The 16,486-nt window shown below is 37.6% G+C and overlaps 1 protein-coding gene across 6 annotated transcripts in view; it reads right to left on the bottom strand.

Annotated features, from left to right (window-relative positions):
* Positions 1–16,486, bottom strand: part of LOC306874505 (uncharacterized protein) — a 36,625-nt gene that overhangs the window by 19,602 nt on the left and 537 nt on the right. For 2 of the 6 annotated variants that reach the window (XM_079424613.1, XM_079424614.1), the window contains exons 2-3: positions 16,110–16,287; positions 13,320–15,870 (exon numbers count right to left, since the gene is read on the bottom strand). In XM_079424613.1, the coding sequence (XP_079280739.1) occupies positions 14,798–15,870; positions 16,110–16,191 (1,155 nt within the window). In that variant the 5' untranslated portion in view covers positions 16,192–16,287 and the 3' untranslated portion in view covers positions 13,320–14,797. Of the gene's footprint in view, positions 1–5,063; positions 10,581–12,515; positions 12,621–13,131; positions 15,871–16,109; positions 16,288–16,486 lie in introns of those variants that run through there. The other 4 variants (XR_013784636.1, XM_079424615.1, XR_013784635.1 and 1 more) reach the window with 4 other exon arrangements.

The following is a 16,486-nucleotide window of genomic DNA, read 5'->3' as shown; positions in this document are numbered from 1 at the left end:
GTGATTGTTGTGGGAGGAGCTTCACTGAAGATGTGATTGTTGTGGGAGGAGCTTCACTGCAGGTGTGATTGTGGTGGGAGGAGCTTCACTGCAGGTGTGATTGTTGTGGGAGGAGCTTCACTGAAGGTGAGATTGTTGTGGGAGGAGCTTCACTGGAGAAGGAGCAGATCTGGTAAAATTAAAGATAAATCAGTTACTGAGTTTGTTTCTGCACTAATTCACACATTTTAATGATTTATGTTTATCTATCTATCTATCTATCTATCTATCTATCTATCTATCTATCTATCACACAAGACCCAAGATGGCGGCGCGAACACATCGCGAGGCTCAGCGTCTTACCAGATTTAGGAAAATAGTGTTAATTTACCTGGTTATTTCACTCGTGTTCGCGCGATTCAGCTATGCGAACTACAGCTATACTAAACAGTCACTTTTGGACATCAACAAACAGTGTTCCAACATAGTTTTAGATCATCCTTTCGACTTCAGCGAACTCCCGCCGGAGCTACTGAGATCACCGCGGACAAGCGGATCACTCGTACCGGCCGGAAGTGCTCGGCGTCGAGACCGTAAACAAAGACGGGGAAAGCGTGGAGGGCTGCGTGCTAAGCTAAGGCTAAACCCACATCGACCAGCTCTGCCCAGCATCTTCCTTGCCAATGTACGGTCTCTGATGAACAAGATGGACGAACTAAAGATCTGGACCCTCACACAGAAATGGCTTATGGACTGTAATGTTATGTTCTTCACTGAAACATGGCTCTGCAACGATGTCCCAAACAGCGTGGTGCATATGGATGGACGCTCTCTCTTCAGGGCTGACAGAGTAGCAGCAACCTCTGGTAAAAACAAGGGTGGTGGAGTATGCATTTATGTAAATAAATAATAGTGTAAAGACTCCGTCATTGTTGATACCTACTGCTCTGCTGATCTGGAGTTCCTGATTATCAAGTGCAGGCCATTCTATCTACCACGTGAGTTCACTTGCATTGTTGCTGCTGCAGTTTATGTACCTCCGGACGCTAATGCTAACGTGGCTATGAAAGAACTCTGTGCTGCTATTAGCAAATTACAAACCCTGCACCCGGATGGAGCCTTTATTTTTGCTGGGGACTTCAATCACTGCACTTTTAGATCTGTTCTCCCTAAATTTCATCAAAATGTCTCCTGCACTACAAGGGGACATAAAACATTGGACCACGTTTATACTAATGTGAGTGATGCCTACAAAGTCACACCCCTCCCCCACCTGGGTCAGTCTGATCACCTCTCTTTGTTCCTGCTCCCCAAGTATACCCCAGTCATCAAACGTGTGAAACCTACAATAAGGACTGTTAAAATCTGGCTGGAAGGTGCTGACTCCACTCTTCAACATCAATTCCAGCACACAGACTGGAGTGAGTTTGCTGCCCAGGCCACCACAAACTCTCAGATTAACATTGACATTTATACCAACTCTGTCATGGAGCACATCAACAGCTGTGTGAGCAGAGTGACCACACACAAAAAAATAAACATTTTCCCCAATCAGAAGCCCTGGATGAACAGAGAGGTTCGCCTCCTGCTCAAAGCAAGAGATGCAGCCTTCAGGTCCGGAGACCAGGAGGCTTACAGCTCAGCCAGAGCCAACCTGAGGAAGGGTATCTGCCAGGCCAAACTCACACACAAACAGAACATTGAAGATCACTTCAATTCTTCAGACCCCCGGCGTATGTGGCAAGGCATACAATCCATCACAGATTACAAACCACCTAACTCTGTGCCCCCCTCCAGCTCTGCCTCCCTCCCAGACGAGCTCAACCACTTTTATGCTAGTTTTGATCAAAATAATGAGATCTCACTCAAAGCTGAGTATCAACCCAGTAAACTGCCTCTCACACTCTCCACATCAGATGTTTACTCCACTCTGCGTAAGGTGAATGCGCGGAAGGCAGCTGGCCCTGACGGAATACCTGGTCGTGTGCTTAAAGCCTGTGCGGAGCAGCTAGCTGAGGTCTTCACGGACATTTTCAATCTGTCCCTGGCCCAAACATCTGTCCCCACTGTCTTCAAAACCTCCACCATCGTACCAGTACCGAAACACTCCACTGCCTCGGTCCCTAATGACTTCCGTCCTGTTGCACTCACCCCCATCATTGCCAAGTGTTTTGAGAAACTGGTTGCATCCCACTTAAAATCCTGTCTCCCTGCTACACTAGACCCATTCCAATTTGCCTATCACCACAATAGGTCAACAGAGGACGCCATCTCAACAGCACTTCACTCTGCCCTCACCCACCTGGACAGTCAAAACACACATGTGAGAATGCTGTTCATAGATTTCAGTTCTGCATTTAATACTGTAATCCCCTCCGAGCTGATCTCCAAGCTCAGCCAGCTTGGAATCAGCACACCCATCTGCAATTGGATTCTACATTTTCTGACTAACAGACCTCAGTCCGTTAAGTTAGATAACCTCTCCTCCTCCATCATCACCCTGAACACCGGCGTGCCACAGGGCTGCGTACTGAGCCCTCTCCTGTACTCCCTCTTCACCCATGACTGTGTTCCTGTTTATGGCTCCAACACCATAATCAAATTTGCAGATGACACCACGGTGGTAGGTCTGATCAAGGATGCCGATGAGTCAGCCTACAGGGATGAGGTGCAGCACCTGGCTGTGTGGTGTGCCACCAACAATCTAGAACTAAACACCCAGAAGACAAAGGAGATCATTGTGGACTTTAGGCGGACTAGGAGTCATGCACACACACCCATCTACATCAACGGAGCTGTAGTGGAGCGTGTGTCGAGTTTCAAGTTCCTTGGCATCCACATCTCTGATGACCTCACCTGGTCCCATAACACCTCCACTCTGGTCAAAAAGGCACAGCAGCGCCTTTACTTCTTAAGGAGCCTTAAGAAAGTTCACCTGAATCCCAGGATCCTTGTGGAATTCTACCGCTGCACCATTGAGAGCATACTCACGAACTGCATCTCAGTATGGTACAGCAATTGCTCCGCATCTGACCGCAAAGCACTCCAGCGGGTGGTGAAAACTGCTCAACGGATCACCGGCACCCAGTTAACTTCCATTGAGAACATTTATCATAAGCGCTGTCTGGGCAGGGCAAGAAACATCATCAAGGATGCCTCTCACCCTAACCATGGACTTTTCACCCTCCTTCCATCCGGCAGGCGTTACAGGTGCCTACGCTCTCACACTAGTAGGCTCAGGAAGAGCTTCTTCCCCGAGGCTGTGACACTTCTGAACGCCACACCACCAATCTAACCTGCACCTGCTTATTACTGAGTACTTTACACACATGCATTTGCACTACTCATATTTTGCACAGTCTGCACATTGTTAAAGTTATTACACTATAAACTGTATAAAGTTGTTACTATACAAAGCACAGTAAACTATTTCCATAATATTGCACTACTGTTATTTTGCATAGAATATATTGTTCTATCAATACTTTGCACACTCATCCAGCTGTATTTATTTATTACCACTGTTCTCACGTTTCTGCTGTTCATAATGTATATAATCCTACATTGCTCTGTTCATAATGTACATACAATCCCTACATTGCATTCCTATTTATATTCTGTATATACTCTGCTCAATACTGTATATAGCAATTCCACTGTACATTCTGTAAATCATATCTTCATTTACTCTGCACTTATATGTATATAAAACACTATATTCTTGCACTTCTGGTTAGATGCTAACTGCATTTCATTAGCTCTGTACTTGTACTCTGCATAATGACAATAAAGTTGAATCTAATCTAATTTAATCTAATCTAATCTATCTAAGCAAATTAAAGTAACTCACAAATTATATCTATAATTCATTAATATACAAGCAAATTAATTTGTGCTGGGCTACGATTTATCGTGATTAATCACATGCAAAGACAAATACATATAGTATATATTTTGAAAATATTTACTTATATATTTATACAATTTATATTATATATATACATATATTTAATATATAAACATAACATAATATATTCTTAAATATATACATGCCTGTGTGTGTATTTATATATATATAATAAATATACACAGTACAAACATATATTATGTGCACATACTTTTATTGAGGATGAGATTAAGTGTGATTAATTATTTGGCCAACTCTAAAATTTATATATAAAATAAACCCACATTTAAAAGATACTGCATATAAATAATGTAAGATTAAAAAGAATAAACAGAAAATTTCATTTTACAAATGTGCAAGGTACAAATAAATTGCCAATTAACTTTAACTATTTTTGTTTATTGTTTTAGTTTTGTGTGTTATATGAAACATGGTTTATCAGACTAATGAAATAAATGCAGTTATGGTAATGACATCTTGTAATGTCACAATAGCTGTTAGTGACATTTGCTTAAATTCGTTGACAACAATAAAATGAGCTTAATGTGGCAATTAACAGATCTGAGGTCATCAGCATAATGAATGAGGTGAAAACAGGATCTATTGACATGAAATAAAGAGGATTTTCAGCAGCTCTATGAATATTGATGCCTCAGACTATAAACACTCATTAAACAAGCCATTCAGGATCAGCAGCAGATCATCTCACTTTATTTTATGTATATTATTATTATGTGTGCTTGCTATTAGCGATACAGCACTCTATTTAAAAAACAATTAATAATTACAAATAAAACATACTTCTCACTCTGACATGACTGACACACTTATCTTTACAGTTTCTGTTTGCAATCCTTTTCAAATATAGGCTCAAATTTAAAAATGTAAAGTAAATAAAACATTTTTTTTTTTGGTTAGTGTAGCAAAACCAGGGTTGATTTGTGTTTGCCAAGGTTTAACTATAGTAACCATGTTTTTTTTTGTTTGTTTGTTTGTTTTATTAGTAAACCAATTCATTTTCGTTGGGTTAATTCTTGTTGCACTCTTTATATAAAATAATAGATAAAAGACAGACTGAATTTCTCCATTGTTAGATTTTCACTGTACCACAGCAACCCAGATTCAACATTTCTTCAGCACCTAATAACAATGACTAAAACACAATACAGGGTTTGTTAAATATTACATTTATTCACATACTTAAGAAACAATAAACAATCATTTAATTTTAATAGGATAACAAATAGTACAATTTCTTAACACTCTTTTGGTCAGTATAAATCAAATTATCTGTTAAAATCATATTTTCTTCAATTAAACGTGTAAAATCTCCCTGAAATTTAAGTCAGCCAGTAAAATTAAAGGACCATTAATTCATTTTTTTTTTTTATTAGGGCACAGCTTTTAGTGTCCCAGTCTTTTGAGCACACAGGCCAGAGACACACAATAAAGGAAAATAGTACTTAACTGTGGCTTAATGTTTTAAATTTGATTTATCTGATATAAATCGATATCAATTGATCGTTAAACAAAGGGTTGTGACAAATCAGAAAATAGTTATTTTAACCCACCATAGATTACAAGGCAATCCTGTAGCGATCACAGTTCAGGCAAGCTGTGTTCAGAATGTCCCTTTTTCTTTAAAGGGGTCATCGGATGCTCATTTTCCACAAGTTGATATGATTCTTTAGGGTCTTAATGTAAAACAATACCCTTTTTACCCTGTCAAAAAAAGCTCTGTTTTCAGCAAACTGTTTTAGTGCATGTTCCTTTAATGCTAATGAGCTCTGCTGATCCCGCCCCTCTCTTATGTTAGGAGAGGCGATTTGCAAAGATTCATAAAAGTACCTCATATTAACTTCTTCTGTAGGTGAGGCTGGATCACGAGTAATTCATGCAACATAAACGCATTTATGCAGATCGGAGGATGCATTCCCTTCAAAAACAAAGGTAAAAATATAGCTGCAAGCAGCAATGACGGGGACAAGCACATCAGCAGCAAAACAAGAAGCTAAGCATAGCACGGGGCATCAGACCAACTGCAGAAATGAGTAATTGAAGCCATTTTAAGATTATTGTAGTCCAAATGGCTGAAAAATCATTTAAAACTACCAGTAATATGATTGAATGACTTTTCACCTTTGACCAACAGGTGGCAGCGTCATCAAATCGATGTGGTGTGTTCTGAGTGAGTTGATAATGGCACACACAAAGATTGGTGTCAATATGCCAAAGTATTGCAGAGATACGGCCTCAAGTGTCATTTTGGGATCATAACTCAAATTCGTTGTTGTGGTATGTGAAAATTGTTTTGTCTATCAAAACGAAATCCATAAATCAACACGAAATCCATAACTGTTTGTCAGCATGGTCTGAAGATGATACGATTCGATTTTGGTGAAAATCGGACCATCGGTCCAGGAGGAGTTTGAAAAAGTAGGTTTTTAAAGAAAATTAAAAGAGCAGAAAGGAAGTTTAGCTGACGAAGACAACATTGATATCACTGCTCTCAACATGACCCAAGGAATCAATTAATACCAGTCTCATTACAATAGGCAAAATTAACAGAAATATATAAGCATTTATTTGAAATTTAATTATGACTTTTGACCACAAGGTGACACTGTCTCAAAACATTTTGAGTAATTTCAGGTAATGGTCTCCATGGTACATATAAAGTTTCGGAAAGGTACACCAATGCATTCGTAAAAAATAGCATTTTTAATCATAATACCCCATTATAGTCAATGGCAATTTCATGTTTTGTTCAATTATAGCGCCACCAAGAGGCACAATCCCACCAAATTGTTTACGTGTCCTTAGAGTTTGCCCATACATATGTGTGTCAATTTTGGTGAAAATATCTCATTTTGGTTTGGAGTTATAGACATATTTGTGTGTAAGTAGATAAAAATGACTGACTGTTGACTTTGTTTGCATTTTTGTGCCATTTACTATCAAAATTTTGGCAATTGGGCATTGACATTTTGAACCGGGATGCTAAGTTTCCGAACTTCCTATGGTGGTTTCGAGTCGATCAGAGTAACGGTTTCTAAGATACTGGCAAATGTTTTTTTAAGCGCTTCAGTGCAACGTAGCACAAACCAAAATCTGGCAAGTTTGATATCGATGAACTCGGCAACGATTCAGGAGTCTAAAAAGGTGACTTCTTTGAAAATATGTCAACCCCACTCACAGTTATAAGCATGTGAAAATTTGATTTTACCACTAGGTGGCGCTGCTTCGAAACTTCTCAAGCTCCTTCAGGGCATCGTGCTGATGACCCATACCATGTTTCGTAACGATACGTTAATTCGTTCGTAAAATATAGCCTTTTACTACAAAATTCAACATGGCCAACGCCCAAAATGGCTGACATGGGAAAATTGGATATGGTTGGACTCGGCATGATGCACCGAATCTAAAGAGACCATTTATAGGATTTTTGGCAAAACCATTCATTATAAGCAAAAATATGCATTTTTCATATCTCCTGACCACTAGGTGGCACAGCGCCGAAACACTGCAGGTCGCCTCAGGTCATGCTTGGTATAACACACACCAAGTTTCATGTCAATAAGCCAAACCCTTGCGGAGATATAGACTCAGATCCGGTTTTGCGTGCTTTCGGCAAATTCGTTAGTGTGGTATTCGAGAATGCTTGGACGAATCGACTTGATTTCCTTAACTTTTTGCCTCCATGGTCTGTAGATGATTTGAGCCAATTTTGGTGAGAATCAGCCAAATCGTCTAGGACGAGCTCGACAAAGCAAGTTTTACGAACAATTGAAGATAGCAACAAAACTAAACCTTACGATTTTTTTATTTTTGACTTTTTTTGACTCGGCTTTAGCCAAGGATTCAGAAGAAAAGGGAATTTTCATTGTGTGGCTTACGGTTCAAACGTTATTAGCATTTCAAAATTGAATTTTTGGACAAGTGGTGGCGCTAGAGAGTTTGAGTTAGAGACTCCAAATTTGCTGTGGTTACTATATGACACTATCATCTATCAGTGTGCCAAATTTTACAACTTTCCCGCAATCGGTTCTATGAGCTGCCATTGACTTTCGGTGTAAGAAACGGAAGAAGAATAAGAACGCTAACGATTACAATAGGTGCCTAAGCACCTTTGGTGCTTGGCCCCTTATTATATTAACAGACTATAGAATATTATATTAACAGACTATCCAAATTTCAGTAAAACAATAGGCATACTACCTTGAAGCACAGATGTGTCTGTCACTTTAAAAATATGAAAATTCTGTCATAATTTACCCAGGTTGTTCTAAACCTGCATAAAGTATTGTTTTCTTCTGAACACAAAAGAAGATACTTACGTGGGTAACTAAACAACTGCTGGTCCTCAGTAACTAAAAATAAAAATACTATCAGAGTCATTGGGGACCAGAAACTCTTTGGTTACCCACATTCTTCAAAGTATTTTCTTTTATGTTCAACAAAAGAAAGAAATTATTACAGGTTTGTAACATCTTATGGGTGTGTAAACGATGGCATTTTTTAAATTTTGGGTGAACTGTCCCTTTAAGTCACAGTTCACCGTGATCAACTGAAATGTTTCTCTGCAAACTGCGCATTCATCATTAGTTACTGGACAGACCCATTGATAACTTTCCCATTCAGCCTTACATCTGGAAAGCCTGGTGTTCAAAGGGCAGGTGTGTCACTATGAAAACAAAGATGCCAAAATGCAATTACGCGCAAATGAGCTTCTCTAATACCTCTTATGAAATTGATTTCATTATAATTGCTATTAGTATTATAAACAGTGCAAAATACTTATTTGTTGATTCAACTATGTGTTGACATTTGTAAAATTTAGGACAAATCGCGTCCCGCACATTTTAGCTTTAAATACAGGACGATTCCGTATTTTAAGGGACAGGTGGCAACCCTATGCTTAGGAGCCATTTTTGTGTACTCCTGCTCCGGTGTCGGAGTGTTGACCGCTCACTCAGGGCGGGTCTAAGTTAAAACACTACTGTCAATCAACAATCGTGGGAGATTGTTTTTCTCCCGTATGGATCCTCATATGATCTTTGCTGTATTTTGTATGACCCACATGCTTTCCGCACTGGGGACACGAGTCTGTTTGGCCTCCAGCGTGGATTTTGATGCGTTTCAGAAGCTTAACGAGCAGGTGATTTATTAATAGCAGGCTAATATTATTAATAAGGTTCTTAATATTAGCCAAATAATTTTATCAGAATTGATCATTATGGAATTTGGTCCTCCAATGTCACTGTTTTAAAACATTAAGCCACATTAAGCATTTCAGAATGTCCCAAAACCGTGCCTTGAACTAATCACTGACGTATTTCTTTATTTGAGTCCAAGTTCAAAATAAAACTCTATGAACCCTCCAATGTGAACCTACTGTATGAACTACTGCAAGCTGTAAAGTAATGCAAAAGTCTTGAGAATGCAAATCATTTGAAAAATTCCTCTCACCCCAAATTTCTGTTGGTTACTCTAAAATAAAACAAATTTTAATGTCAAATTCAACATATTTAAATAATATTATAACACCAAACAGAGAAAGAATTATATAAAAGCATAGAAACACTTGAAGACGTACCTGCAAACAATGAACTGTGCTGGATCTCAAAGCAATTGGATGAACTGCAGCAAGTTATGACATTTTGATTAAAAACATGCATGCATGAATTGTTCACTAGCGTACATTATGATTTCATGTCACTTTAAACATAGGTTGATATAAGTTACATACATAGCTTCCAACACCACTGCAATCAGTCTAATGACTTTCGAATCATCTCTGGTAACATGTATAATCAGGTTTTGTCAAAACCTTGCAACTTATTGCAGATATTAGTGTTTTTATGCCTGAGAAGAGAAGCAAACTGACTGAAGCTCTTCCCGCATGGAGTGCAGTGATACGGTTTCTCTCCGGTGTGGATCCTCTCATGTGTTTTCAGATGTCCGGTTTGATTAAATCTCTTGTCGCAGTATGAACACTGGAAAGGTTTTTCTCCACTGTGAACTTTCTGGTGCACTTTCAGTTCACTATTCGTAATAAACGACTTCCCACACTCACCGCATATGTGATTCTTCAGACCGTCATGTCTTTTCTGGTGAACTATTAAAGAACCAAGCTCTGTAAAAGCTTTTCCACACAACAAACACACATGAGGTTTCTCCTGCGTGTGGATTTTCAAGTGCTTTCTCAGGGATAATGCTGTAAAAAATGTTTTATCACACTGATCGCAGTGAAATGGTCTTTCTCCAGAGTGAGAACGCAGATGCGATTTGAGAGCTCTTGCCTGTGTGAATCTCTTTTCACACAGATCGCATGTGAATGGCTTCTCTCCAGTGTGGATCCTAGTGTGGATCTTAAAGGTTTTTTTATTAGCAAAACTCTTTCCGCAGTGAATACATGAATAGGGTCTCTCTCCAGTATGAGTTCGTCTGTGTTCTTGGAAGTTTCTCTCGTATTTGATACTCTTTCCACAATAATCGCACATGAATGGCTTTTCTCCAGTGTGAACTCTCATGTGAACCTGAAGATTGTGTTTGTAGTTGAAAGTCTTTCCACACTGAGGGCAGGCGAAAGATTTTTTTGGCCTCACCTCTGGTTGTTCTCCAGTTTCGACATGATGGTGTTTCTCCTCCGCTTCATTCAGTTCTTCATCCTCATTGTTCTCATCCATCAGGACTGAAATTCAAGTACAAAAAATAAATCTCAGTAAAAAACAAACAAACAAAAAAATCTAATGAAAAATGTAAAGTTAAAAGATATAAGAAAAAACAATGGTTATTGAAGTTAAACCATGGTAACCACAAATTGACAATGGTTGCAACACTAAATTGTATAACCATGATTTTGTAGTAAAACTGTAATTTTACAAATAGAAATCAATAGGGCTAGGTTTTGACACAAATTTCACAATTCCATTCGATTCTGATTCACAAGCTTGTGATTCAATTCAATTTCCGATTCCATTCGATATCGATTATTTTGGATATGTATCAGGTAGAGTACATGACAAATTTTCTCAAGGAAAAAAAATCTCAATTAATTCTGTCAAATATACTTGAGAGTCAGGTGGTACTTCAGTACTATAACATCGAAAGTTAAAAATAACTTTGTGAACAATCGCTTAAATTACACTCAATTACAACTGCATAATTATATTTATACTCCCGATAATTTTTTGAAATATAAGTATTTAAATAGTGGCTGTTTATTTGAACAGAATTTAAATGTTGAAGAACAGAAAAAAATATATAATGAAAATGTCATATGATGCATACATTCAGCAAAATGCTCCTCTCTATAGTAATGTTTTCTAACTGACTAACAAGGTGACCGAATATGTTTTTTTCTGAGGTTAATGTGACATTACATGACATAATGTTTACCATTTGTTATATTGATGTCTTTGCGCGGTTGAAACACTGAGCGATTACATGAGACAGGAATTGGATTTCAGTAAGTTATAGCCTCCTCCTTTTAACATACCTTCGGATGATTATTCATGTTTATTTTGTGCTGAAATTAAAGCGGCGGTGAAAATCAGTTTGTGCTGCCGCTTCTCTTGAACTGAGACGCCACGGTGATGTCACTCCACATTAAACAGCGCCAAAACGGTATTTATTGTTTGAATACTTCAATAAAATGGACATAATAAGCACAAAGCCAATTGCGATTTATGGGAGGTGCGCTACAATCTTCAGTTTATTAACTGAAAACAGGCTAATCAAGTCTTAAGAATCAATATTGTTCTGTAAAAATGAGAATCAATTACAATTTAAAAATCTATCTATCTATCTATCTATCTATCTATATATATATATATATATATTATTATTATTATTTTATTTTTTTACCCAGCTCTAGTAATCAATCCACCAAAAAATATAATAAATAACAAAAATAATAAAACAATGGTTAATTGTCCTACGCCCCATGACACTATGAGCAAATTATAGGAGTAAACTTGTATTAAACTGTAAACAATCAAGGAAAGGTTCACTATAGCATTTTCATAATCAAGATTTATTTTTTTTATTTTTCGTGCATGCAGTGCATTAATCATGGGATATTAAACAGAACGAACAGACCACAAATACACAGTATGTTGTCTTTTTTCGTATTATTACAGCGAAATACAAAGTAAAAACAGATAATAATCAGGAGGAAAGGATGCAGCAGACTGAAAGAGGATTATATGTCACATTTAAATACCATGCGTGAAATTTACATCTCATTAACTCAAACTGACGAGTGAGGATTATTTGTAGCGCAAAATATTACAATTTTTCGGTATTTCTAACCTCCACAAACCGGAAGTGGAGTAAACTAGTTAGAAAAAAAAGGTGTAACGTTATAGAATAAAACGAAAGAAATGATACTTGAACCAAGAGGATATTTGCGATGTGCCACGCCACATGTAAGAGCATAAAAAAGACGAGTATATTACTAAAATACCACATAACTCAATGCAAGTGTTTGACAGCAGGGGCCCTGCAGATAATGGGTAGTTACCTTTTATTCACACATAAACGAAAAACGCACAGATCGATCTTGGGATTTAAGATTCGAGCTCGTTCAAACGGAGATGGATCAGAAATAATGGTTTCCACTCACCGTAGATGATACACCAATCCCGGCAATCATAGCCTAGATACAAGATGCGTTCTTTACATCGTTCTTCTTTCACTTTTTATGGTTGGTGACGAACTAGTTTGTAATGCATTTGCGCCTCCTATTGGACTGGAGGGTGGAGAATATTGCACTGACGGAAACAGAACACTTGGGATATAATGAAATAAATTGTAACATGTATTTGATTGCTGTGATCAAAGCTGAATTTAAAGCAATTAACCGAGTGAAACTAAAACAATCTTTAGAGCATCAGGCTGTCCTAGAGCTGAATAAGGTACATGTAAAATGTAAACACCTGGATTTTTTTTTTTTATATATATATACTCTATTTACTGTCTAGGTCTACTGTGAATTGTTTGGTTTGTAAAGAGTGTGCAGAAAACATACTGCTATCTATATATCTATCTATCTATCTATCTATCTATCTATCTATCTATCTATCTATCTATCTATCTATCTCAGTCTTCAGTGTCACATGATCCTTCAGAAATCATTCAATGCTGATTTGCTGCTCAACAAACCATTTTAATATCACTTTCTTTCAAGAAAAGTACTGACCCCAAGCTTTTGAACAATAGTAGGCCTATATACGCACACAGAAATGAACCTGATTTTAATAGACAATAGATCAAGCACAATAAAACAAGACAAAGGAAATTAAATAAAAGAACATCACAAAATAAAATGCAGGTAAAAGTTTAAGGTACCCTATTAAATTACAGTAATAATGCATTCTTTTGCTTCATTAATTTTAGTAATGCAAAAAAAGAGAAAAGACAGTTCCATGTGAAATACCTCCTTTACTGAAATAATTAGTTCCTTGAAAATCAAAAGCAAAACATGTGGTTGTTGTATGGGAATAAAACATGCACAATCTTTATGTGATTTCTGGTACATATAGTTTGTTTCGTTACTGGATGAATCTCCTTTTTTTGTATGAATATCTTGAATGAATGAAAAATACAAGTTTTTAAGTCACTCGTCGCCACCTACTGGTGTAACGATGCAATATAATCTTTATTTGGAGTTACTTTCAAAAAGTTTTGATCACTACCATAGACAAGCAGCATGTGTTAATATCCAAACTATAAACAATTAAAGTTGTGGCCTTGAGTTGACATAGTAGTCATAGAAGACTTAGACTTAGACGTTGACAACAATGACTCGAGCCTTGACTTCGATCTCTGATCTCTCATAACATAACATTGATGCCAGAGATTGTCTTACTATAGGGAAACGAGAGGGTCTGCATTACTTAACTATTGGAGAAAGCGTAACGGCTAACTTGGATCACGTGCGCCTTAATAACCAATCACATGACAGCCTTGACGTCACTGAATTTCAGTCAGAGTTGTGCGACACTCAATATAAGCTGAATCCTACCTGTCGTAAAAAGTCAGTGACTTCTCTTATAAAACAGCATTTTTTCATGGTAAACGCTAAAAACAGTTCAATCCAAAAGTATTATTTAATGCAAAACATGTTGAAGATTAGCCAATAGGATGCTGATTCATTAAATGATGTTGTTTCCTCTAAAAAAGCTTTTTATTCAGCGTAGTGAAGCCTCTCCTCCATTGACATCCATTAAAAAAAAAAACAGCTCTGGTCTCCTTTCCGTTAGCATTAGCCGTTACACTTCGTTAACATGTTTACTTTATATTGAAATATTTGCCAGATATTGAAATTTGCAAAAATGACAGAAAAAGGCATTGGGCATATATTTATAACCCCATGGTTAATTATGTAAAGTGAGCAGTATTCAGCTATTTGTATGATCTTATCATTTCTGTTTCATGTAGAGTAAAACAGATACAAAAAAAGTAGTTACCATTTATTTGTTCATGTGCAAAACATTTTTAATGAGGCGTACCTGTTTGGAAGGTATTTAAAATAATAACACTACCATTTAAAAGTCTGGAATAGTTAAGATTGTTTAATGGTTTTAAAGGAAGTTTCTTCTGCTCACAAAGGCGGCATTTATTTGAGAAAATTACAGTAAAAATTATTATATTTTGAAATATTATTACAATTTAAAATAGCTATTGAATATATTGTAAAATGTGATTTATTACTGATCAAAGCTGAATATTCAGCATCATTACTCCAGTCTTCAGTGCCACATGATCCATCAGAAATCATTCTGATTTACTGCTTAATATCGCTTTCTTTCAAGGAAAAAAATGACTGACCCCAAACTTGTGTTTTCTACACACACACACACACACACATCTCTTAGAAAGTACTGGTTTCTGAAGATAAAAAGCTTATCTCCTCATCACAGAGTGATGTTTCTTCTTATGAGTCAGCAGCTGATTTGATTGGTTGAAACTCTTTCCACACGCAGTGCAGTGATATGGTTTCTCTCCGGTGTGAGTCCTCTCGTGTGCTTTCAGGGTTCCTGAGCGAGAGAACCTCTTGTCGCAGTGCGAACACTTGTACGGTTTCTCTCCAGTGTGGATCCTCTGGTGCAGTTTCAAGTGCGTGGCTGATATAAACCCATTCCCGCACTCAAAACACACGTGAGTTCTCACACCGGTGTGTATCTTCTGATGCTCTTTAAAACCATCCAGTCGTGCGAAACTCTTTCCACACAGAGAACACAAGTATGGCTTCACCTGCATGTGAACTTGCAAGTGTCTCTTTAGTATGGATGATGAAAGAAACGTTTTACCGCACTGGTCGCAGTTAAACGGCCTGACAGCAGAGTGAGTGTGAAGATGTTCTTTAAGACTGCTAATATGTGTGAAGCTCTTTCCACACTGGACGCAATTGTACGGTCTCTCTCCGGTGTGGATCCTCATATGCTCCTTAAGGTTTTCTTTATAAGTGAAGCTCTTTCCGCAGTGATCGCATGTGTGCGGCTTTTCTCCGCTGTGGATTTTAATGTGTCTCCTAATGGCTCCTGAGAGTGCAAAACCTCTTCCGCATTGAGGACACATGAACGGTTTCTCTCCGGTATGAATCCTTATGTGCCTGTTCAGGCCTGTTTTGTATGCGAAACTCTTGCTGCATTGGTCGCACGTGAACGGTTTCTCTCCGGTATGAACTCTTATGTGATCCACGAGGTTCCTTTTACACCTGAAACTCTTGCCACACTGAGAGCAAGTGAAGGGTTTCTCGCCGGTGTGAATTAGCAGGTGGCGCTCAAGGCCGATTTTTTGCGTGAAACTTTTTGCACATTGAGGGCAGATGAAAACTTTTTTGGCTCGTTCTCGTTTTTGGGATTTTTTATTATTATTATCAGTAAGTGAACAACTCAATGATTTTTCTCCGGGTATGAAATTATGTTTCTCCTCCTCAAGCAGTTCTTGAGTTTCCTCTTTCACTTCCATCAGGTCTACATAAACATTAAGATATTAAATCATTAAAAGAGTCCCAAAACAAAAGCTTTGCTTTAGATTTACAAAATTCTCACAGCCATTATGGTTTTCTAACTTCCAAATTTGGTATTATTTGCTGGTTTAATTATGTTATTGCAAAGCTCTTTTGATTGTTCAAACTACACCTACTAAAGTCCAATGGACTGCATGCAGCTTAAATGTTCTCCAGCTTCATTGAAGAAGGATAAACACCAACCTGTTTGTTCTTCAGTGTGTTTCATTCTGCAGGGTTCTGGATCTCTCAGTCCTTCAATAAACTCTGTCTTTGCAGATTTCATTTCTTCCTGATGCTCATCTTCAATGTTCCAGCATTTATTGGTGAATTGTTAGAGGAACGTCACTGGAGATGTGATTGTTATCACAGTACAGTAGATCTGCCAAAAAATAAACCAATTAAAATACATGAATGCTTCCCCTAATTCCCACATGTATCTATACATGTATTGCATATGATCTATCAAAAATTGTTGCACATTCTTAGCACCCTAATTAACATATAGGTAATGTAAAACGAATTAATCGTTCAAACAACATTATGATCTCCAGACTTATTGTTTGGAATCAGTCCCTTTG

This window comes from Barbus barbus (assembly GCF_936440315.1).
Source record: "Barbus barbus genome assembly, chromosome: 9".
NCBI classification, from domain to species: domain Eukaryota; kingdom Metazoa; phylum Chordata; class Actinopteri; order Cypriniformes; family Cyprinidae; genus Barbus; species Barbus barbus.
This window is presented reverse-complemented; position numbering and strand designations above follow the sequence as displayed.